The sequence below is a fragment of the Rhinatrema bivittatum genome, chromosome 3, assembly GCF_901001135.1.
Source record: "Rhinatrema bivittatum chromosome 3, aRhiBiv1.1, whole genome shotgun sequence".
Taxonomy (NCBI): Eukaryota; Metazoa; Chordata; class Amphibia; order Gymnophiona; family Rhinatrematidae; genus Rhinatrema; species Rhinatrema bivittatum.
Genome location: NC_042617.1, coordinates 10,941,512 through 10,965,044, shown reverse-complemented (window position 1 = coordinate 10,965,044; position 23,533 = coordinate 10,941,512). Strand labels below are relative to the sequence as shown.

The 23,533-nt window shown below is 47.8% G+C and overlaps 1 protein-coding gene across 2 annotated transcripts; it reads left to right on the top strand.

The window, feature by feature from the left end:
* The first annotated feature begins 12,072 nt into the window (after nt 1-12,072).
* CCDC167 (coiled-coil domain containing 167) lies at nt 12,073-21,585 on the top strand. 2 transcript variants are annotated; one of them, XM_029592903.1, is made up of 4 exons: nt 12,073-12,191; nt 19,246-19,340; nt 19,513-19,565; nt 21,011-21,585. In XM_029592903.1, exons 1-4 carry the CDS (start codon nt 12,150-12,152, stop codon nt 21,112-21,114), a joined length of 294 nt encoding a protein of 97 aa, XP_029448763.1. In that variant the 5' UTR covers nt 12,073-12,149; the 3' UTR covers nt 21,115-21,585. The 2 variants fall into 2 exon arrangements, with proteins under 2 accessions (XP_029448763.1, XP_029448765.1); XM_029592905.1 differs by having other exon boundaries at nt 19,246-19,413; nt 21,011-21,099.
* The last annotated feature ends 1,948 nt before the right edge of the window (nt 21,586-23,533 follow it).

Here is a 23,533-nt window from a genome sequence, read left to right as displayed (position 1 = left end):
CTGCTGAGTCCCTAATATTCCCCCAAATCCCCTGCTCTCCCAAATACCCTGCTCTATTACCCAATCACAGACTCCCTGCTCTCCCCCCCCCAATCTCTGACACCCTCTCCTTCCCCTACTCTCTCCCAACCCCCTGTTTCCCCTCCCCCAACTAATGTATGACTTCCTGTTCGTCCTCAAATACCTAAGTCTCTCTCCCTCTCCCCCCTCCAAGCTGCTTGGGCTGCTGCCTCGGGGGCTGGTCCCCTACCTCCTCCCTCCTGCAGCTTGCAAGGTTGAAACGTCCACGGTTTGAAGCGTAAGGAGTCCTGCGTGGTTCCGACGTGGGCTCTATAGACCCACAGAGCCCGGCCCTCCAAAAAGCGGAGCCTGAACCTGGAACGGGAGCTCTGTGCCAATGCAATTCTGCTAATTCTTCTCGTGCATGGAACAGCAGCCCGGCCGCCATATTCTGCACGGCCTGCAGCCGGCGTCATTTCCCGGCGCGGTTACCCCCAACAAAATCCCATTTACCACAGGCAAAGAATGGCGTAACTAACACTCGTACAATAGTTCAAAAAGCCTCTCAGCGCTCAGCCCACTTCTAATTTTCTTCAAATGCCTCAGTTTAAAAAAAATTTCTCCTCACCATCAGGGAAATGTCAGGTTCAAAAGAAAACTCAGTATCATATTGACCCCCAAATTCCTAACCTGTGACGTCGGGGCACGATACACCCTCCACATTAAAACTCTTTCCAGCTCAGCCACACTAAAAACCCTCCACTCCGTCCTGCTCTCCTTCCTCCAGCCTCCCAAAAACCTCACACCCCTTCTTACATTTTACCCAACGCTGGCCCAGGTTCCTTCCCCAAAGGGCAGAGTAATTGGATGCCGTCAGCATAGAGATAACCCTTAAATCCCAACTCCCCAATCACAGAAGAGGGGAGAAAGGAGACCCCTGCGGCCCGCCACAACCCTTACTATAAGGCTCTGAACTTTTACCATTCACATCGACCTCTAAGCAATCTTCCTTGCATCCGTCCCAAAACTTGACAACGTAATCCCAAATCTACACAGCTTTGTACCGAAATCCCATGATCCACTAAATCAAAAGCACTGGACGGGTCTAACAGCACTAACCCCACTGCCTCGACAGACTAAATCCTCCATGGCTATCAATGCCGTCTCCCGCCCAGAAACCCGGCTGGCTCTGCTCCGAGACGTCGCTTTCCTCCACATAACCTCATATACCAATCGTCCTGTGAGACAACTGTTTCCAGGGGGGACCGTTTGCCACAGGACCATGATCCCCACACAATTCCTTATCCAAACCCACTTTTTTTTTTAAATAAAGGGTGGATAATTCATTTAAAGAGCAACTCACAAGTAATCGTAACCCTCCCAAAAGGGTTGGAGCTGCAGATCATTTTGCAGAGGGGACTCCTGTTACCGCCCAGCGATGCCCCCTTGGCTGAGGGATTTTCTGTGTGCAGCCAACGGAGGCGCAGTTTCCCTGCACTCAGCTTGTTCTCTTTTCCCCAACAGGAAGGTGCATTGCTGATAATAAATTAGGGTTTGGGAGTTAGTTATTAACCTTTCCAAATGTGAGCTGAGGAGGAATTACACAGTCGGGTGCTGATGGCTCCCCCTGGCCCAAGCTCCAAGGTCCCAGAGAGGGAGAGCAGGGGAAACCTGAACGATTAAATGCAAAATCCCAATCCAGTAATGCCCGAGGTGGCTTACGGCAGCTCTAGAATTTGGGTACAGTCAGCTGCTATCCCAAAGCCTGACAATCCCCCAGGCCGACGCACAGTTTCACTGCATTTGAATGCTCATTTTGTGAGTGTAAATCTTACTGCCAACGCAGCCGGGGGTTTTACGCTCACATGATGTGCGAGTCCTGCTTATTAATTTTTATTTAGCATCACTTCGCTAACTACGCATAGTGATTGTCGCGAAGTACAAACAACATTCATAAAAATGACATTAGAACAATTACCATAAAATGCAAATATACAGTGTTAATAATAATAATAATACAAAGCATAACGCCTGTATTACACTCCTGCACAAAATGAAATGCTTCCCCTTGTTTCCTGAATATTATAATATCAGTAATGAGACGTACTTCTCTCGGCAATGCGTGCCATAAAATGTAAGAGAATGCCGAATCACGTGGGGTTTTGCAGTCCATAATCTCTCAATGGAGGTATTGTTAAAACAGGAGTATTTTACAATCCCAGACTTCCACCCGGCCCCGCACACAGAAATCCCATACACGAGGGCCTTAGGCAGTCGCCCTGATGCAGGAAGGTTTTCACGGCGCTGGAAACTTCGCTCCAGCTCAGAGATGGAGTTAGGTTTCTAGTGCCGGTCAGAAATGCAATAACGTGCCCTTCAAGGAGCCCTGTTTAGGCTGCTGAGGTGGGAATCAGCGGGTGGCCGAGCCTTTCCTCCGGCTCACGTCACCTCAGCACCTTCTGAAGATCCCAGCGGAGGAGGCTCAGCTCGGCTCTTCCCTACAAGATGTCACGTGAGGCCGCATCCTTGGAGCTGCCGCTGCAGCCACGGCCTGGACGGTGGAGCCCTGGCCTTGCCTCAGTGACCTGTCGGGCACTCTCCTCCCGGCTCTCCAGCCCCGATTCGATCTCATCCCTGCTCCTCTGTACACCAGTATCATTCACTATCGCCTGTCAAGCTGCTGCCACTTCATGTTCCCTCCCCCTCCAAGTTAAAATGGGCATTTGGCCTGTGCTGAATGTACATTTTGCAGGCAAACGCCTTTTTAAACTCCTGGTGTATTAGCATAGCATTAGTTTGCTGCACTGAGAATTTAAAATAATTCTAATCTAAAATCCGGCGCACAGTCTCTTAACACATAGATTATTGAATCGGCCTATAAGTGGGTACCTGAGGCAACAGGAGGTAAAATTACTTGCTTAAGGTCACAATGAGTGTCACAATGAGTGATAACCAGGGAAGTGCTTTCCCTGGTTATCAGCCCAATGCTCTAACCACTAGGTCACCGGTTTTCCCTGCTGAGAAGGACACTAATGCAGTTTTAGAGCCCGGTGTAATATTTTTCATAGGTAGGATTGTTGCTGTTTGAGATCTGGGAGTTAGTGCTGTTTTGGTGTGGCAGGTTTCTGAGTGATGTTTTTGCTGGGTTTTGTGTTACTTCACCATGTTTTAGAGCCCGGTGTAATATTTTTCATAGGTAGGATTGTTGCTGTTTGAAATCTGGGAGTTAGTGCTGTTTTGGTGTGGCAGGTTTCTGAGTGACTTTTTTGCTGGGTTTTGTGTTACTTCACCATGTTTTAGAGCCCGGTGTAATATTTTTCATAGGTAGGATTGTTGCTGTTTGATATCTGGGAGTTAGTGCTGTTTCGGTGTGGCAGGTTTCTGAGTGACTTTTTTGCTGGGTTTTGTGTTATTTCACCATGTTTTAGAGCCTGGTGTAATATTTTTCATAGGTAGGATTGTTGCTGTTTGAGATCTGGGAGTTAGTGCTGTTTCGGTGTGGCAGGTTTCTGAGTGACTTTTTTGATGGGTTTTGTGTTATTTCACAATGTGCCTGGTAATGGAGGGAGACTGTGTCACTGCTGAAATGTTTTGGTATGGTGAGAAGAAAGAGGAAACATCCCATTTCAAGCCAACCAGCCAGCCAATAGTTTTATATTCCAGCCAATGCGGGATGGCTCTCTTTTCATTTATAAATTCTATATTTTCCTCGATTTTTCTGTAGTCTGGCTCTAAAATCACGGCTAATGCACTGTAATGTATATATATATGTACGATATATCTACAAAACAAAGTTTAACAGTTAAAAGTATTAATACATTTTCCAAGGTATCCTTTCTGGTGCAGAGCCTGGCAGGAGGGGTAGGGAAGAGGAGGCATTTCCTGCTAGATCTTATCCCATCTCTCCCGTCTCTTCTTTCTTCTTGAGAGGCCATCATTGTCTCCTTAGATAATGAAAAATGAAGGCAGAGGAAAACGTGGAGGCAAAACTGAGCAGCCTTGGGTAGAAGAGAGGGGGGGAAAAAGACAATTTCTGCTCCCTTCTGAATGCTCTCTCTGCTTTCTGGAAAGAATACAGAACTATCTGCAGTCAGCAGGATTCCTGGACCCCAGGCAGCAGGGATTCACCAGGGGAAGGCCCTGTCAAAGAAACCTGATTGATTTTTTTGATTAGGTGACAAAAGAATTGGATCGAGGAAGAGCGCTCAATGTCATCTACTTTGCTTTTAGCAAAGCTTTTGATACGGTCCCACACAGGAGGTTTGTGAATAAAATGAGAAGCTTCGGAGTGAGTGCCGAGGTGGTGGCCTGGATTGCAAACTGGTTGATGGGCAGAAGACAGCGTGTGATGGTAAATGGGACCTACTCTGAAGAGAGAGCGGTGTTAAGCAGAGAGCTGCAAGGATCAGTGTTGGGACCGGTCCTGTTCAATATCTTTGTGAGCGACATTGCGGAAGGTATAGAAGGTAAAGTTTGTCTATTTGCGGATGACACTAAGATCTGCAACAGAGTGGACCCGCCGGAAGGAGTGGAGAGAATGAGACGGGATTTAAGGAAGCTGGAAGAGTGGTCGAAGATATGGCAGCTGAGATTCAATGCCAAGAAGTGCAGAGTCATGCATATGGGGAGTGGAAATCCGAATGAACTGTATTCGATGGGAGTGAAGGGCTGGTGTGCACGGAGCAGGAGAGAGACCTTGGGGTGATAGTGCCAATGATCTGAAGTCGGGGTAACAATGTGACAAGGTGATAGCTAAAGCCAGAAGAATGCTGGGCTGCATAGAGAGAGAGGAATAACCAGCAAGAAAAAGGAGGAGATAATCCCCTTGTACAGGTCCTTGGTGAGGCCTCACCCGGAGTACTGTGTTCAGTTCTGGAGACCGTATGTCAAAAGGGACAGAGAGAGGATGGAGGCGATCCAGAGAAGGGCGACCAAAATGGTGGGATGTCTGCAGCAAATGACTTATGAGGAGAGACTGAAGGATCTGTACATGTTCACCCTAGAGGAGGGGAAGTGCAGGGGAGATACGATGCAGACCTTCAGATACCTGAAAGGTTTTAATGAGGTAAACAAACCTTTTCCATTGGAAAGAAATCAGTAAAACTAAGGGTCACAAATTGAAACTCCATGGGGGACGACTCAGAACCAACGTCAGGAAATATTTCTTCATGGAGAGGGTGGTGGATGCCTGGAATGACCTTCTGGAGGAGGTGGTGAAGACAAAAACAGTGAAGGATTTCAAAGGGGTGTGGGATAAACACTGCGGATTCCTAAAGACTAGAGGATGGGAATGAAGAAAAGAGTGCAAAGGGGTAACTTTCTGATGTGACTGTTACTACCCTTAACCAAAAAGCCTGAAACTCTTGATGCAACTCCATCATTGCTCTCTGCTTCAATGGCGAGAGGAAACAGGGAATTGGATTCAGACAGTAACCAACAAGGACCCTGACTCTGATGGTCTGGGAAACTGATAAGTAAGGGGGTGAGACCTGCACGGCGCGGCAGATGCTACCCTGAGCTTGCTGGGCAGACTGGATGGACCGTTTGGTCCATCCAGTTTCTCTGTTTCTTGTTTTTATGGTTCAACTGAATTAAGATGAAGACAGAAGAGAGGAAAAGGGAGGCACACAATAGGAGAAGGCCAGAGACAGGAGAGAAAAAGAACATTAACAAGTGGAACTGAATCAAGTACAAGCTGGAAAAGAAGGAAACAGAGAAAGAGAAGGAATGTCCAGGAAAGAAAGAGGGATGGGGAGAGCAAAAGACCCTTCCAAAATGTGGAAATTTTGACACAATCCTTTGGATTTCTTTCCCGCCCTTTTGCACAGTAAAACTCCCTCTGAGCACTTCCCATTGGAAATAGTAGCGGATGAGCGGAAGCCATTAGGTGTCGAGCAAATTTACAAAGCAGCAAAAGCATTTCTCAGCTTGGCAGGGGAAAGGTGCGCGCCGAGACTAAATTTTAGATGAATAAATAATGACTGAGCTCCAGAGCGGTACGGCAGAACTAGCGGTGATTTACTCCTCTAATAAACAGGACTGCAGCAAGGCGTGGGTTCTTGGCAGCCGCGTCCGGCCTTCCAGGCAGTGCCCGTTATTGCTTAATACTTTTGCATTTCGGGTTTCGCATCCGATCTAACATCGTAAGAAGAAGTTTCCCGGGTTCAGATTTGGGTACATTGCGATTTAACATTTCTCCTTCTGTGTATATCACTCCGGTTATTGAGCTGAGGGACGGAGAATGCTGGAGGTTTGGGAGCACACAACTGGGTCGACTCGAAGCAAGGGATGAGATGGCGCTCCCCCCACAGGCCGATGCAACGAGATGCGTTTTGTGCACGTAAACCTCACTGCCGATGCAGCAAGGAGTTTTATGCGCATATAAAGTCCATGCAAAACTGTCTGCCCTGCTTAGCACCCTCGCCTGGAAATCCCATGCAAATGAAGGCACTAAGTAGTACTCCCCATGCAGAGAGGTGCACTGGCCTAGGGTGGGTTATCCAGAGTGGAGGAGTAGCCTAGTGCAGCGGTTCTACAGCGATGTATCGCTACACTTCCAGGTCCCCCCGCTGACCCAGCTGCTCCCCCTACCCAAGTGAAACGCAGCAGCTCAGCTAGAGTCAGCGGCACCGGCAGCTCTCTTCTTCCCGCGGCCTGGAAGAGGAAGTGGTGAGCAGGGGGTGCGTGTGTGGGAAGAAGAGACCATGCTAGTGCAGGCAGCATCGGCCCAAAGAAAAGGAGAGGCGCGGCCTGAGGAATGAGCAGCGCGGCTCGGAGTAAGATGAGGAACAAAGTCAACCCTCGCGGCCGATGGGACTCCTTTCTCCGTGAGGGCTGAAAATGAAGGAGGGGAGTGAGTGAACAAGCAAGCATGTGTGTGTGTGAGATAGCATAAATGATTGAGAGCCTGTATATGTGAAAGGGAGTATGTGTGTGATTGAGAGCCTGGGTGTGAGATAGCATAAATGTAAGTTTGTGATTGAAAACCTGTTTGTGTGAGAGTATGTGTGTGTGATTGAGATCCTTTGTGTGTGAGAGAGATCATGTGTATGTATGACTAAGAGCCTGGGTGTACATGAGAGAAAGAGAGAGAGAGCATGTGTGTCTTTGTGTGACTGAGAGCTGGTTTAGGTGAGGGAGCATGTGAGTATGTGATTGAGAGCCTGTGTGTAAATGAGAGAAAGAGAGAGCATGTTTGTAAGCATGTGAATGAGAGTCTGTGTGTGAGAGAAAAAGACTGCATGTATGTGTGTGATTGTAAGCCTGTGAAAAGAGTGAAAAGATAAGACAGCATGTGTGTAAATGTGTAATTAAGAGTCTATATAAGTGAGAGAGAAAAAGCTTGTGTATATGTGAGCGATTGTGAGCCAGTGTGAGAGAGAGAAAGGAGAAAATTGCAAGCGATCCATCCCTCCTCCTGCTAATTCAAAACAATCTCAGGGTACCTGGATATCAAACATTCCCAGGTATGCAGAGCAAAACATTTTTTGTATCCTTATTATTTTTCATTACTGGGTCTTTGTGTCTGCTATTTTGAAATATTTTATTGGTATCTAGAAGTTTTTGATATGTTTTAAATTATTGGATATTCCATTCATCAGCTGTTTCGAAATAATCTGTTCTTTTTATTAGAATGGTTTTACTGCTACTGATTTTATATTTCTTGATTTGTTTTATAAGGATGGGTGATGTTTCTTTTTTCCTTTGTTACACTGCATACAGAGACTCTGGCTTGTTGCAGTTTCCAGTTCAGTTTTTGTCTGCATGCTTCTAGTTATGTGTTTTGGTCTCTTTATTCTTTGTTAGGTGAGGGTCAGCACATGTGATTCAGGTGAGGTTTTCTGCTGGCGGGTAGTTTCTGTGTAGGGCTCTATAGCAGCCTGGCTTGTTCCGTTTTCTTAATAGGAGGTGTATTGGTATTTTAGGGCCTGGTGTAATATTTTCAGTGTTGCCTTTTCTTAGGTAAGGTGGTTACTGTTTGAGTGCTGGAAATTGGTGCTGTTTTGGTGTGGGATGTTTACTGTTTATGCAATTTCTGTTCAGACAGAATACGTATCTTTTATTCTTAACAATAAAAATAATCCTGGACCTTTATTTTTTATTTCCGCTGTGAATTGTAATGAGCAGTGTGTCAACAATTGTGAGTGCGGTCTGTCAGGTGTGTCACAATGGGCAAAAGGTTGAGAACCACTGGCCTGGTGGTTAGAGCAGGGGGCTATGAACCAGGAGATCAGTGTTCAAGTCCCACTGGCACTTTAGATTGTGGATAGGGAAATGAACACAGTACCTGAATGTAATCTGCTTTAAAGTGCAAAAAGCAGAATATAAAAAAATCTAAATAAATAAATTAGTCAGGGTTGAAGGAAAGCTTCTGAGCTGGCACTTTGGGCAACTTTTTTGTATTGGAGCTTCACAGCCAGGGGCCTCGTTAACCCCCATGTACAGATCCTGCAAACAAGAGAGGCTGTCGTTTTCCACCCGGTTGCATGATGGCAGTAGATTTGAATGTTCTCTGTCCCTTCCTCTTTTTCACATCTGATCATGGCTGCTTGGGACTTGTTTGAGCCGTTCTCCCCTGTGGCCTGGCTCTCTCTCCCAGTACTGCCTTTCATCTGCAAAGAGCTCCACCCACCCGCACCCGAGCTAAAATGTGTGCACAGTTTAACTCAGTATGCGCATCTTTTAACTCCTGTTGTATTAGCATAACATTAGCGTACTGCATCAGGAGTTAAAAAAACAAGTTAGCTTGTGCGTTAGGGAACTGAGAACTGAATTTCAGCGCAGTTTTAACCCTCAGCCTTCTGTATTGGCCTCTAAGTGTGCTAGAAGGGTTTGTGTTCCCCATGAGCTGTGGCACTCACCCCGACACCATCCCACGTGGCTCAGGATCCCGCCAATACCATCTACTGGCGAGGATGCCGCTGACTTCCCAGCACTGCCCAGCATGGCCTCTCATGCTGCCAGCCTGCTCCTGCCCCGGATGTTCATTGGCCCGCACGCAGAACTCCTCCGCCTCGGTGGCGCCCCTTGATGACGTCATTCAGCCCTTACTATATAAGGGCTCCACAGACTGTGCGCCAGTGCCTCAGCAATGGGTCTCCCACACTGTCTTCCTAGCCAAGCCTCGTCTCTCCTCTCACTGATTCCTGGACTTGACCCTTGCTCGGACATTGACCATTCTCACCTGCTGCCTTCCTTTGACCCTAGTCTAGCCCTGGATAGACGCCTTCGCTACAGCCAAGAAACTCTCGCCTAAGACCTGCCATCCCCCAGAACCCAAGGACTCAACCCAAGGGTTTGGTATAGGCGAAGCTCCTGTCCCATCTTTTCGCCGCGTAGCTCCGCCAGCTGTCAGTGGGAACCTATGGGGCCTTCCCCATTGCTTGAGCCTATCTCACCACAGTAGCAAGGGTCCTCAGGTCTTATGTTCTTCCTCCTGCTGGCAACTTACTGGCACCGTGCCACCTGATGAGGCAGCCTCCTGCTGGCAGAGGGTGGCACGTCATTAAACTGTGCTGCGGCACAGGTCCCTCTCTTCCTGCTGCTGTTTAGTTGGAAAGTGAGACGGCTGCCACAGGGGTGTTTTTAGGGCACCTGCAGCCGCTCCAGCCTCATCCTGCCTAAGGATAAAACGACTTGCGGATGACACTAAGATCTGCAACAGAGTGGACCCGCCGGAAGGAGTGGAGAGAATGAGATGGGATCTAAGGAAACTGGAAGAGTGGTCGAAGATATGGCAGCTGAGATTCAATGCCAAGAAGTGCAAAGTCATGCATATGGGGAGCGGAAATCCGAATGAACTGTATTCGATGGGGGGGGAAAGGCTGACGTGCACGGAGCAGGAGAGGGACCTTGGGGTGATAGTGTCTAATGATATGAAGTCTGCGAAACAATGCGACAAGGCGATAGCAAAAGCCAGAAGAATGCTGGGCTGCATAGAGAGAGGAATATCGAGTAAGAAAAGGGAAGTGATTATTCCCTTGTACAGGTCCTTGGTGAGGCCTCACCTGGAGTACTGTGTTCAGTTCTGGAGACCGTATCTACAAAAAGACAAAGACAAGATGGAAGCGGTACAGAGAAGGGCAACCAGGAAGGTGGAGGATCTTCATCGCATGACGTACGAGGAGAGATTGAAGAATCTAAATATGTACACCCTGGAGGAAAGGAGGAGCAGAGGTGATATGATACAGACTTTCAGATACTTGAAAGGTTTTAATGATCCAAAGGCAACAACAAACCTTTACCATAAGAAAAAAATCAGCAGAACCAGGGGTCACGATTTGAAGCTCCAGGGAGGAAGATTCAGAACCAATGTCAGGAAGTATTTCTTCACGGAGAGGGTGGTGGATACCTGGAATGCCCTTCCGGAGGAAGTGGTGAAGACCAGAACTGTGAAGGACTTCAAAGGGGCGTAGGATAAACACTGTGGATCCATAAAGTCAAGAGGCCGCCAATGAAGAGTAGGTGACTCGCCACAATGATGGCTACTGCCTGGAGACAATACCCTTATTCAATAAACATACACATGCTTACTGTGACTCCAACATCGCTCTAAGCTTCAACAGCAAGAGGAAATGTGGAAAAAAGGATTTGCACTCACAAAGACGGGAGTAGCTGGCTTGTTACGGCGGTTACCACCCCAAACCAAATATCCAAATTACTACCTCCACCTTCCTCTATTCCTGATGCCTTTCAACTAGCTTGATCACTCCATTCTTATACTTCACTTTCAATGCATATCCAGCATAGTTCTCTGCTTCAACAGCAGGGGAAAAGAAAAACTGTTACTTCACACATCCAGCTGAGCTCTCTGCTTAAACGGCAGGGGAGAAGAAAAAAGGGTTCGCACTCACAAAGCGAGGAGTAGCTGGCTTGTTACGGCGGTTACTACCCCAAACCAAATGTGCCTGATACTTCACTCTCGACGCATATCAGCATGGCTCTCTGCTTCAACGGCATGGGAGAAAGACTGATACATCACGAATTTCCAGCATAGCTCTCTGCTTCAACGGCAGGGGAAAAGAAAAACTGATACTTCACGCATATCCAGCATAACTTCAACGGCAGGGGAGAAGAAAAAAGGATTCACACTCACAAAGCGGGGAGTAGCTGGCTTGTTACGGCGGTTACTACCCCAAACCAAATGTGCCTGATACTTCACTTTCGATGCATATCCAGCATAGCTCCCTGCTTCAACGGCAGGGGAGAAGATAAACAACCAATAAGGGCTGTATAACATAATCTGGGTAAAAACAAATAAGCATGGGTGTAGCTTGCTTATTGCGGCGGTTACTACCCCTACTACCTCTAACTAATCAAGCTAGATATTTCACTTGGATGCAGCTCCTCCACCGCTCTCTACATTAATGGCGGGGGTGGAAGGGAATTAGAACCAAGAGCTAAGAGAAACAGATAAGTATGAGAGAAGAAATGAGGGAAGCTTGCTGGGCAGACTGGATGGGCCATTTGGTCTTCTTCTGCCGTCATTTCTATGTTTCTATGTTACCCCTGCTTCCCTATAGCTTCTAGCTTAAAGGCAGAAGACGTGTTTTAGGAAGGGGGAAAAAAGGACCAGCTGAAACAATTATGGTGAAGGCCAGCTGTGTCCCGTAGTATGCAGAACATAGGGAGGCCCTGGACTGCACACCATGCCTGGCAGCTTTATTTTACTTAAGCAAAGAATTGTGCTTGCCATGTATCACTTACAACTTGTTGGTTGGCCCTTAATTCTTTGACGTACTTACATATTTTAAGCCATCTGTTTTTTTTTAAATATAAATATTTCAAGACAAATGAATCTGTAGCTTTTAGGGTCCTTTAAAGTACAGAAGCTGGGTTTACAGGCTCTGTCCCTGGAGTCCGGATATTCAGCAGAGCAGATGGAAGCACCAGTTATTTCGCACATCTGGCTGCGCACATCCAGCTGCAGACCGCCAGCGCCCCCGTGCGGCAACTGGTACACTCCGGTACAGGTGCTGCCACCATCAAGCATGGAGCCCGCTGCCAGCGCCACTCACAAATATGGCAACCAGGGGCGGGGCTACCCCCACCTCCCGCGACGCTCAATGGGAGAGAGAGCGCGAGGCCAGGTCGCACATGCGCAGTCTCACGGCGTGGCCCGAGGAAAGTCGCGTGGCGCGAGCGGGGGGATGTCTAAGAATGGGAAGGCGCGTGGGAGCGTCGCGCGCGAGGTAAGCGTGGCAGGATGCGCTGCAGGAAAGGGGCCGCCCCCCCGGGCCGCCACCTTCCTTCCCTGCAGCAGAGCCGGTGCCCTCTCTCTTCCGGAACACTTAGCGCTCCCAGAGCTACGGCGAAAGAACGGGCCACATCCCAGTGCATTGTGGGGGTTGCAGTCCTTGCATTTAATATCAGCACTGCAGGGAAGGGGGGAAACCCGTACTGGACGTTTCGCGCCAGGACCCTGGCACCTGTGCACGTTCCCCGTCTTCCCCACACCCTCCAAGGCTGATAACACCCAGGCACGTGCCACCATGTCCAGTGCCACATCCTCAGGGCCTTCCCCCAGTGCTAATAACCCCGTGCCAATCACCCTCATCTCCAGTGCCACAACTTCACCTTCCTCCAGTGCTGTTAACCCTGTACCACATCCTCAGGGCATTCCCCAGTGCTAAGAACCCTGTGCCACATGCTCACCGCCTTCCTCCAGTGCTAAGAACCCTGTGCCACATGCTCAGGGCCTTCCTCCAGTGCTAATAACCCCCTGCCACATCTTCAGGGCCTTCCCCCAGTGCTAATAACCCCGTGCCACTTGCTCAGGGCCTTCCCCCAGAGTTAATAACCCCGTGCCACATGCTCAGGGCCTTCCCCCAGTGCAAATAACCCCATGCCACATCCTCACCGCCTTCCTCCAGTGCTAATAACACTGTGCCACTTCCTTACTGCCGTCCCCTAGTGGTAATAACCCCCTGCCACATACCGCTGTCTCCAATGCCACATCCTCACTGCCTTCCCCCAGTGCTAATAACACCGTGCCACATCCTTACTGTGGTCCCCTAGTGGTAATAACACTGTGCCTCTACATCCTCTCTAGTGCCACATCCTCAATGCCTTTCCCTAGTGCTAAGAAGAACATATGAACATGCCATACTGGGTCAGACCAAGGGTATATCAAGCCCAGCATCCTGTTCCAACAGTGGCCAATCCAGGCCACAAGAACCTGGCAAGTACCCAAAAACTAAGTCTATCCCATGCTACTGATGCCAGAAAATAGCCACTGCTATCACTAAGTCAACTTAATTAATAGCAGGTAATGGACTTCTCCTCCAAGAACTTATCCAAACCTTTTTTTAAACCCAGCAACACGAACTGCACTAACCACATCCCCTGGCCACAAATTCCAGAGTTTAATTGTGCGTTGAGTGAAAAAGAACTTTCTCCGATTAGTGTTAAATGTGCTACTTGCTAACTTCATGGAGTGCCCCCTAGTCTTTCTATTATCAAATGAGTAAATAACTGATTCACATCTACCCGTTCTAGACCTCTCATGATTTTAAAGACCTCTACCATATCCCCCCTCAGCCGTCTCTTCTCCAAGCTGAAAAGTCCTAACCTCTTTAGTCTTTCCTCAAAGTGGAGCTGTTCCATCCCCTTTATCATTTTGGTCGCCCTTCTCTGTACCTTCTCCATCGCACTATATCTTTTTTGAGATGCGGCGACCAGAATTGTACACAGTATTCAAGGTGCGGTCTCACCATGGAGCGATACAGAGGCATTATGACATTTTCCGTTTTATTCACCTTTCCCTTCCTAATAATTCCTAACATTCTGTTTGCTTTTTTGACTGCTGCAGCACACTGAGCCAACGATTTTAAAGTATTATCAACTATGATACCTAGATCTTTTTCCTGGGTAGTAGCTCCTAATATGGATCCTAACATTGTGTAATTATAGCATGGGTTATTTTTCCCTATTTGCATCACCTTGCACTTATCCACATTACATTTCATCTGCCATTTGGATGCCCAATCTTCCAGTCTTGCAAGGTCCTCCTGTAATGTATCACAGTCTGCTTGTGATTTAACTACTCTGAACAATTTTGTGTCATCTGCAAATTTGATTACCTCACTCGTCGTATTTCTTTCCAGATCATTTATAAATATATTGAACAGTAAGGGTCCCAATACAGATCCCTGAGGCACTCCACTGTCCACTCAGAAAATTGCCCATTTAATCCTACTCTCTGTTTCCTGTCTTTTAACCAGTTTGTAATCCACGAAAGGACATCGCCTCCTATCCCATGACTTTTTACTTTTCCTAGAAGCCTCTCATGAGGAACTTTGTCAAATGCCTTCTGAAAATCCAAGTATACTATATCTACCGGTTCCCCTTTATCCACATGTTTATTAACCCCTTCAAAAAAGTGAAGCTGTTTTGTGAGGCAAGACTTCCCTTGGGTAAATCCATGCTGACTTTGTTCCATTAAACCATGTCTTTCTATATGTTCTGTGATTTTGATGTTTAGAACACTTTCCACTATTTTTCCTGGCACTGAAATCAGGCTAACTGGTCTGTAGTTTCCCGGATTGCCCCTGGAGCCCTTTTTAAATATTGGGGTTACATTAGCCACCCTCCAGTCTTCAGGTACAATGGATGATTTTAATGATAGGTTACACATTATTACTAATAGGTCTGAAATTTCATTTTTTAGTTCCTTCAGAACTCTGGGGTGTATACCATCCGGTCCAGGTGATTTACTACTCTTCAGTTTGTCAATCAGGCCTACCACATCTTCTAGGTTCAGCGTGATTTGGTTCAGTCCATCTGAATCATTACCCATGAAAACCTCTGGTACGGGTATCTCCCCAACATCCTCTTCAGTAAACATTGAAGCAAAGAAATCATTTAATCTTTCCGCGATGGCCTTATCTTCTCTAAGTGCCCCTTTAACCCCTCGATCATCTAACGGTCCAACTGACTCCCTCACAGGCTTTCCGCTTCGGATATATTTAAAAAAGTTTTTACTGTGAGTTTTTGCCTCTATGGCCAACTTCTTTTCAAATTCTCTCTTAGCCTGTCTTATCAATGTCTTACATTTAACTTGCCAATGTTTAACCTATTTTCTTCTGTTGGATCCTTCTTCCAATTTTTGAATGAAGATCTTTTGGCTAAAATAGCTTCTTTCACCTCCCCTTTTAACCATGCCGGTAATCGTTTTGCCTTCTTTCCACTTTTCTTAATGTGTGGAATACATCTGGATTGTGCTTCTAGGATGGTATTTTTTAACAATGACCACGCCTCTTGGACATTTTTTACTTTTGTAGCTGCTCCTTTCAGTTTTTTTCTAACAATTTTTCTCATTTTATCAAAGTTTCCCTTTTGAAAGTTTATCACAAGAGCCTTGGATTTGCACACTGTTCCTTTTCCAGTCATTAAATCAAATTTGATCATATTATGATCACTATTGCCAAGCGGCCCCACCACCGTTACCTCTCTCACCAAGTCCTGTGCTCCACTGAGAATTAGATCTAAAATTGCTCCCTCTCTCGTCGGTTCCTGAACCAATTGCTCTATAAAGCTATCATTTATTCCATCCAGGAACGTTATCTCTCTAGCGTGACCCGATGATACATTTACCCAGTCTATATTGGGGTAATTGAAGTCTGAAAATACACAGAAGCAAGCCTTGCACTAAGCAAGTATCCAAATGTAACGTGCAAGGAAAAAGTTTCAGTTCCACCACAAGATATAATAGAAATTTTTCAGTTTTAATTCTTACAGTCAGTAGAAAACGGCAACTCCACGTTAATGTATATAAACAGGTATCAGGACTGATACCTGTTTATATACATTAACGTGGAGTTGCCGTTTTCTACTGACTGTAAGAATTAAAACTGAAAAATTTCTATTATATCTTGTGGTGGAACTGAAACTTTTTCCTTGCACGTTATATTTGGGTAATTGAAGTCTCCCATTATTACTGCACTACCAATTTGGTTAGCTTCCCTAATTTCTCTTAGCATTTCACTGTCCATCTCACCATCTTGACCAGGTGGACGGTAGTATACCCCTATCACTGTAGTCTTCCCTGACACACAAGGGATTTCTACCCATAAAGATTCAATTTTGTATTTAGTCTCATGCAGGATGTTTATCCTGTTGGACTCTATGCCATCCCGGACATAAAGCACCACACCTCCTCCCGAGTGCTCCTCTCTGTCATTGCGATATAATTTGTACCCCGGTATAGCACTGTCCCATTGGTTATCCTCTTTCCACCATGTCTCTGAGATGCCAATTAAGTCTATGTCATCATTCACTGTTATACATTCTAATTCTCCCATCTTACTTCTTAGACTTCTGGCATTAGCATACAAACATTTCAAAGTTTGTTTTTTGTTTGTATTTTCATTCTGCTTTTTAATTGATAGGGATAAGTTAGAATTTTTTAGCTCTGCTGAGTTTTTAGTTACAGGCACTTGGACTACTTTTCTTATAATTGGAACCTCACTGTTGGGATGCCCTAATTCTAATGCATCATTAGTATCCTTTAAAGATACCTCTCTCCGAACCATGCGCTGCTGAGCGACTGTCGGCTTTCCCCTTTGTTCTAGTTTAAAAGCTGCTCCAGCTCCTTTTTAAAGTTTAGTGCCAGCAGTCTGGTTCCACCCTGGTTAAGGTGGAGCCCATCCCTTCGGAAGAGACTCCCCCTTCCCCAAAAGGTTCCCCAGTTCCTTACAAAACTGAATCCCTCTTCCTTGCACCATCGTCTCATCCACGCATTGAGACTCCGGAGCTCTGCCTGCCTCTGGTGACCTGCGCGTGGAACAGGGAGCATTTCAGAGAATGCTACCCTGGAGGTTCTGGATTTAAGCTTTCTACCTAAGAGCCTAAATTTGGCTTCCAGAACCTCCCTCCCACATTTTCCTATGTCGTTGGTGCCCACATGTACCAGGACAGCCGGCTCCTCCCCAGCACTGTCTATAATCCTATCTAGGTGACGCGTGAGGTCCATCACCTTCGCACCAGGTAGGCAAGTTACCAGGAGATCCTCACGCCCACCAGCCACCCAGCTGTCTACATTCCACCAAGCCACATCCTCACCGCCTTCCTCCAGTGCTAATAACACCGTGCCACTTACCATCCTCTCTACTGCCACATCCTGCCTTCCCCCTCCTCCTCATCTCACCCCTCCCCTTCCTCTCTCACATCTCCCCTTCCCCCTCCCCCCCCTTCCTCTCACACACCCTCCTCCACACCCCTCCCCTCTCTCCCTCTTCTCTCTCACACCCGCTCCCCCTTCTATTCTCCATCCTCCTCCTCAGTCCCCCCTCCTCTCACCCCCCCTCTCTCACACACACACATACCTCTCTACACACACTCTCACTGGGGCCACCTTCTTTGCCGCGAACGGCATGCGCTCCCTTCATGGCATGCTGGGGTTTCCTCTGCCATTTTCTGCACAGAATTTGGCATTTCTGCGCTGGGGGGGGGATTCTGCGCAAATTCTGTGCTGCACAATAGCGCAGAATTCCCCCAGGACATAGTGCCGCATCTTCAGCACCTCCCCCCTAGGGGTAATTACACCGTGCCGCATCCTCACCGCCTTCCCGCGGTGCTAGACGCAGGCTTCCTTGCCCTCTTCTGCTGCCGTGTGTGGGCGTGCTTTATAGACAGGGCGGGTTATTGCTGGGTGGTGCCTGGCTCGCAGTCATAATCGCTACCCGCCGTATCTGAATAACAACTCCTAAAGAGCTGTGGTCCCGCTGTGCTGTGCAGGAGGGATGTCGTGGCACGCAGGGCCCCGGGACGTTATCAGCGCCTGGCACCGAGGATGCAGGATACGTTGCAGGAGCACGGATGTCTGCCGGCCTCACGGGGGGACCCTGCCCGGTCCTCACGCCTGGACGGCTGTGTCGGGCTGCTTAACCTTTCACCAGCCTCCCCGACCTCCGGCGCGCCTGCTTCAGGACGCAGCGCCGGGAGCCATCAGTCGTACCCTAACCAGATCCCTGTGTCGTGCCAGCTGATTAAACTGTGGCTGATGAGTTTTCCAGGCAATGACGAACAAAAAAGGAAACTCATTGGGTGGTGGGCAGCCCGGTGACATCTCATGTGAGAGGAGCGTCCCCCCGTCCCCTCAAGAGCTTCAGAGACCCCAGGAAGACGGAGGGGCCTAGCACTCGGAGGCAAATTCCCTTTTACTGCAGCTGATTTAGTGCCGGCAACTGCCGCAGTGCTGCTCCTGTCATCTTTATTGGTTTTTCTTCTTGTGAGCAAATAAATTAAGCCATTAATTGGGTAATTAAGGAAGGCCTGGGCAGTAATTCCTGCCTTGGTGCGACAGGGCAGGGGCGACTGGGGTTGAGGAAGCTCGGCTCTTACCTTCGTAGGTCTGGACTGACCTTTTCAAGGCCAAAACCGCAGCGCTGGAGTCTGTACCATGCCAGGAAAAAACCCCATCCAGATTGCACCCCTCCCCGGGGACTTTCAGCCGTCTGGACTGCAGGGTCCGGTGTAGCCCCGGCGCAGATCGCAGTTTTTGGATGCTGACGTGGGATCTGCTCCTTTACCCCTTTTGTTGAATTCATTCAGCTTTTTGAATCTGGGGCTTTTATCTGCTAAATGAAAACCTTTCAAAACGCGCTGCAGCGGAGGGAAGTGGGAGTGCGTTGTTTGCCGGACGCTTCTGTGCTTTTAAGGGCGCCCCATGCGGTGTAGATGTTTGGATTTGCCATTATTTGGGCCCAGATTGTGGATTCCATTAGAACGTGGCGCAGCCTCCAGTTTATCCCGACAGCCAGACATTGCTGGGGACGTCCCTGTGACACAGGTTCCCAGGACTCTCAGAGACTCGCCGGCACTGCCCGATCTCCCCCAGGGTCAGTCCCAACCCCGCCTCGGACTAGCTCCCCACCTCCTGTAGCCTTTGCAATGAGCCATGTCCCTCCCTGGTCCCCCTGTGCGCAGCAGCAGCAGTGCCCAGCTGTGCTGTGCCTGTGATGGATACTCTCCAAACTTTATGCCTGTCCTCCTCTTGTTCCTCTGATCCCACCTTGATGTAAGCCTGCTTTTCTTTTCCCAGCACGCTAGGCGGGATTATAAAGAAGCCATGCATGACCGATTCCTTCTCACGGAGTTGCAGTCACACGGCTGATTGCATTTCTGGGGGGGAGGGGGGGGGGGCCGTGCCACTGTAGCTCTGGGCTCGGTCACTGGGTGATGCCTGTGGCCCTCAGGTTGAGAAGCTGAATGCGCTGCTGATTCCTGCTTTGTGGTCCCTTCCAGATCGAGGGGGTGGAGCAGAAGCTGGCCGCTTGCCGGAGGCACCTGGAGAATGTGGATTTTAAGCTGCGCAAGCAGGAGCTGAGCGAGGAGGGAAGGTACCAGGAGGCAGACTTGTCCTTAAATGCAGGAGGCGCGCACACTCACACTCACACTCTCAGACTCTCTACTGTAAGCATCCACTAATGAAGGGTGAGTGGGGAAAGGGATTTCTGCTCCCAGGACCCTCAGCTCTAGGAATAAGCCACTTTCTGATTTTTTTTTTTGCAGAAAATCTTTGGAGAAAGAAAAAGACATTCTGCTGAGCAAAGTCTCCAGCTATGGTAAGCAGTGCAGCTCCCCTTATGCCGTCTGCTAGATGAAGCCTGGGATAGCGCATTTCGCAGGCCCACTCGTCTGCTTTGCATTTGTCAGGGCTTTGAGGGTGCTGGGCTGCCCTCTGCTGGTAAAAGCGAGCCTGGCAGGCTCTTTGGCTCTCCGAGTGACAGATGAATATAATTAAGGCCATGTTTAGCAGAATTGTTATAGTTCATGGATGCAGCGCTGCAAATCATAGACAGCAGCGTGCAGACTCATGCAGCAGGCAGTCCCTGCTCCGTGGAGCTTACAGTCTAGGAAGACGCACAGACAAGATAAATATAAGAGGGTTCTGAGATCTGTAACTCCCCCCCTTCAGCAACCGCTAGAAAGGAGTGAGGTAAGTGCACAGTGACTAAAACAGTGTTTATCCAGCGCTGGCAGGAAAGGTAGGCAAAGCACCAGGATCCTTGAAATGGGCCACTGCGAAGGTGCTGCAGGGGGGCAGCTGCAGCAAACAGGATTTCTATTTTCTAGGGGAACAGGGGGAGATGGCCCAGAACATTTAAACCTTTCTTTGCCAATAGCAGGGTCATTGATTAATGGTGCTGGGGGTGAGGAATCAGCCTTTGAGGCCCAGGATTGCCCCTCAGCCGGATATCTTGGAAGATACCTGGGTAAGCGGCAGGATCCCGTATAAATCTAACCAGCCGTATTCAGACATAGCGGGATAACTTTAGCAAGCTCTGTTGGGCGGGACGTTTATCCTGCTAAACAGACAGCACAAGTCATCTCACTACCTTTAGCTGCATTACTTGCCCACTAAACGGCTTACTGAATGTGGACCTCAGAATAAATAATTTGAACAGACTTCGTTCCAAGGAAGCCAGGGGGAGATACATGACAAAAGATATGGCCCGGCCTGACTTATTTCTGTCCTCTGGGAGGTGAATGAGACCCACAGAAGGGAGTAACGGAAGGTGTGAGCTAATTCCGCAGGATCTGTGCTGGTTCCCCCTCCTGCAACCCTGCTAGCTGCTGCTGGTTTTCCAAGGGAGCTTGAAAACTAGAGCCGACGTGACCTCTGGGTCCTTGTCAATGGTTTTAACAGGAGTTTTTAAATTTGGGCAGAAGAAAGCAAAAAAACAACAAGGGATTCTAGCAGGAAGAAAGCATCCACGTGCTGACGCCGGCCCACAGGGAGCACAAGGGAAAGGAAACGTTTTATTTAGCTTCAGTTCCACTTCTGCTGGAGCTGTACGAAGTGGGTTGGCAACAAAATATTTTCCATGATTGTGGAAGAGGGAGAGGTTAAATGTATGGAAATTTGGTAAGTTGTTTGCGATCCCAGACGAAAGCGTCTCCTTCGGGCCATGCCAGGCTGGGCCCGGGTACGAGCTGGACCCTCTGCCTGCAGCCAGCAGGGGCAGGAACGCACAAGCCTCTCACTTGCCTTTCTGTTTTGTTTTAGAGAAAGAACTGAGCTTGCTGCGTCAGGAGAATCGGAAGAACATGCTGCTGGCAGTGGCTCTCTTTCTCCTCCTCCTGGTCATTTATAACTGTTGGACTATCTAAGTTTTATGTTATTATCCAGAAACACTTTATCCAGTGCTAAGGAGGAAATCTGCTTTATAAGTGGGGATCGCAGAAGGATGCAGCTTTCTCGCAGAGGAGATACAGGGAAGATTGTCTTTGACCAGCAGTTCCTAGTGTAAACGAGGCTTCCAACATACAGGAAAATCTCTCCAGCCGATGATAGAATCGGGATAGTTTTATAGAAAGTTCCTTCTCCATTTCTGTGAGGTGCCAGATACAAAGGGGACCATAGTGCACATCAAAGGATGACAGGCTGGGACTATTCCACCGTCCTGGCCAGTGCCTGGAGATGGGGGATTTGTGCTCTATATTCCGGCTGTTGATAATGAAAGCACTAAAGGGTTGAGGGACTCCAAGGAGATGCGTCTGCTCCCTAGAGTTGTAACATCAGTGAACCGTTCTGAAGTGTATTTGTACTGTTAATCACTTTATAAAAATGCCCTCTCTCGTGCCAGCCTTTTATTTGCAGAGCTGCACACTAGGAGGAATCTATTAAACTTGCACAGAGCCAGGAGGTTACAGAATAGGTAGCTGGAACCTATGTGCGAGGGATAAGACCACAGCCCGACATTTTGACATGTCCCTGGTGCATCAACACCATTATTCTCAGGTTATACTAGCAGCGGCGGATTCATGATGTCCCACCGGCCCAGGTATTCACCGCCCAGGACACATCACGTGGTCTGCCGAGGGCGGCTCTGTCACAGCCGCGCACGTGACTGGAGCGATCGGCCTACCGGGGGATGCCCGATCCCCCGACAGGCCATTCCACCCCTGTATACCAGCAATATTGCTTTTCTCATGCCTGGCTTCCGTAGAGCCCACATCACTGCAGAAAAGGAAGCTGTGTCCTCTGCCAGGGTGGGCAGCTGTAAAGCCCAGAGCCTAGGCCCAGTCCCCTTTGGGCCACCAGTACAAAGCAAAGATCAGCTCTGGGAGGTTACTATAGAGCCGCATAGTGAATGGACAGATTTCCAACATGCTGGCACTAGCAGCTGTGTCTCCTCTTCTCTGGGAGGTGCAGCTCTCAGGAGCAGGCACCTCATTTTGCCTTCTGGTCAAAATTCTTCAAACGATGTACCTCTTGAAACAAAACTCATGATCTCTGCTTAACGCACTATTGTAGGTTTTGCAAGATTTTTGGCTTGCACACCAGTGCTGGCAATGGAAAAACTTCTTTGTCATTTTCTTCTAGGAGTGAAAACTTCAGTTGGGCACACAACCCAGTGAGCAAATGCAATTAAAAGAAAAGTCTCCTGCCGTGCAAATAAAAACAAAATTGCAGGTTGAATGGTACCAGTTTTTTTCTCTAACATTCAGCCACCTATATTGCCTCTTGTGAATGAGATTTTTAATTTAGAGCAATGGGTTGAGAGCCCCTGCTTTAAAGCACTACACATTAAAACAAAACATTTTAGATGGCAGAAAGCTGCAAAAATGTACTATGTGCCTAATAATAATTATTATTATTTATGTATTTTTATATACCGGAGCACGTTCGGAACATCACCTCGGTTTACATGTAACAAAAATGCAGCAACAGGCTTTACAAGAAACACATAAGTCAAATCTTAGGCTCTGCTTCCTGAGAATCCAAAGGGGAGAAGCTCCCTCGTCCCTCAAAGCGGATTATATTTATTAAGTTACAGGATGACCTCCAGTCCCACTCCCCTTCACTTTCTTCTTGTACAGATGTGCTAGCACAGAAACATGGCAAGATTGTTCAACATTAGAAGAAACAAGTTTTTCCTGTCTTTTAAAAAATCTAGAGAATGATTAAGGTGGAGGTGCTGTGTAATAAGTTAAGAGATGCCATGAATAATGCCTCTTCTGATGTAAAAACTATTGCAGATTAGGTAAACCTTTTACTGCACTTTGCTGTTCACTCATCGCAGCAGGAAATGACTATTTCTCATGCATAAAAAGAAACTAAGTATTTTCTATGGAGAGTAGGACAATCATTCACCCAAGTGGGCAATGTCATGTGATGTGGAGCATTTGCTAGCAAGCTAAGGAAAAGCCTTGACCTGTGCAGGCCTTCTCAAGCTGCCACCATGCAGAAACCTCTTACTCCTACGTAAAAGCTTAAGAAGCCAATTCTTAGCAATGGCTGATTATCCTGTTACTATCCATTACAGGTGAGCTATTTTAGTTTTTTCCATAGATAAGCAGGATGAATTTGCCACACAGTGCAAATCTCTAGCCAAAGGTTGTCTTCCAATAAAAAAGAGAAAAACAAGACAAAATTATCTATATAATATAAAACTTTCTTTTCTGGAGGACAGCGTGACCAAATGTACCATCACGTGTGGAGCCTGTGTTCAAACAGTAAATATGTGAACAGATGTCCACATAGCAGGCTTGCAAATCTCAGTAGATGATCTTAGGGCCACAGACA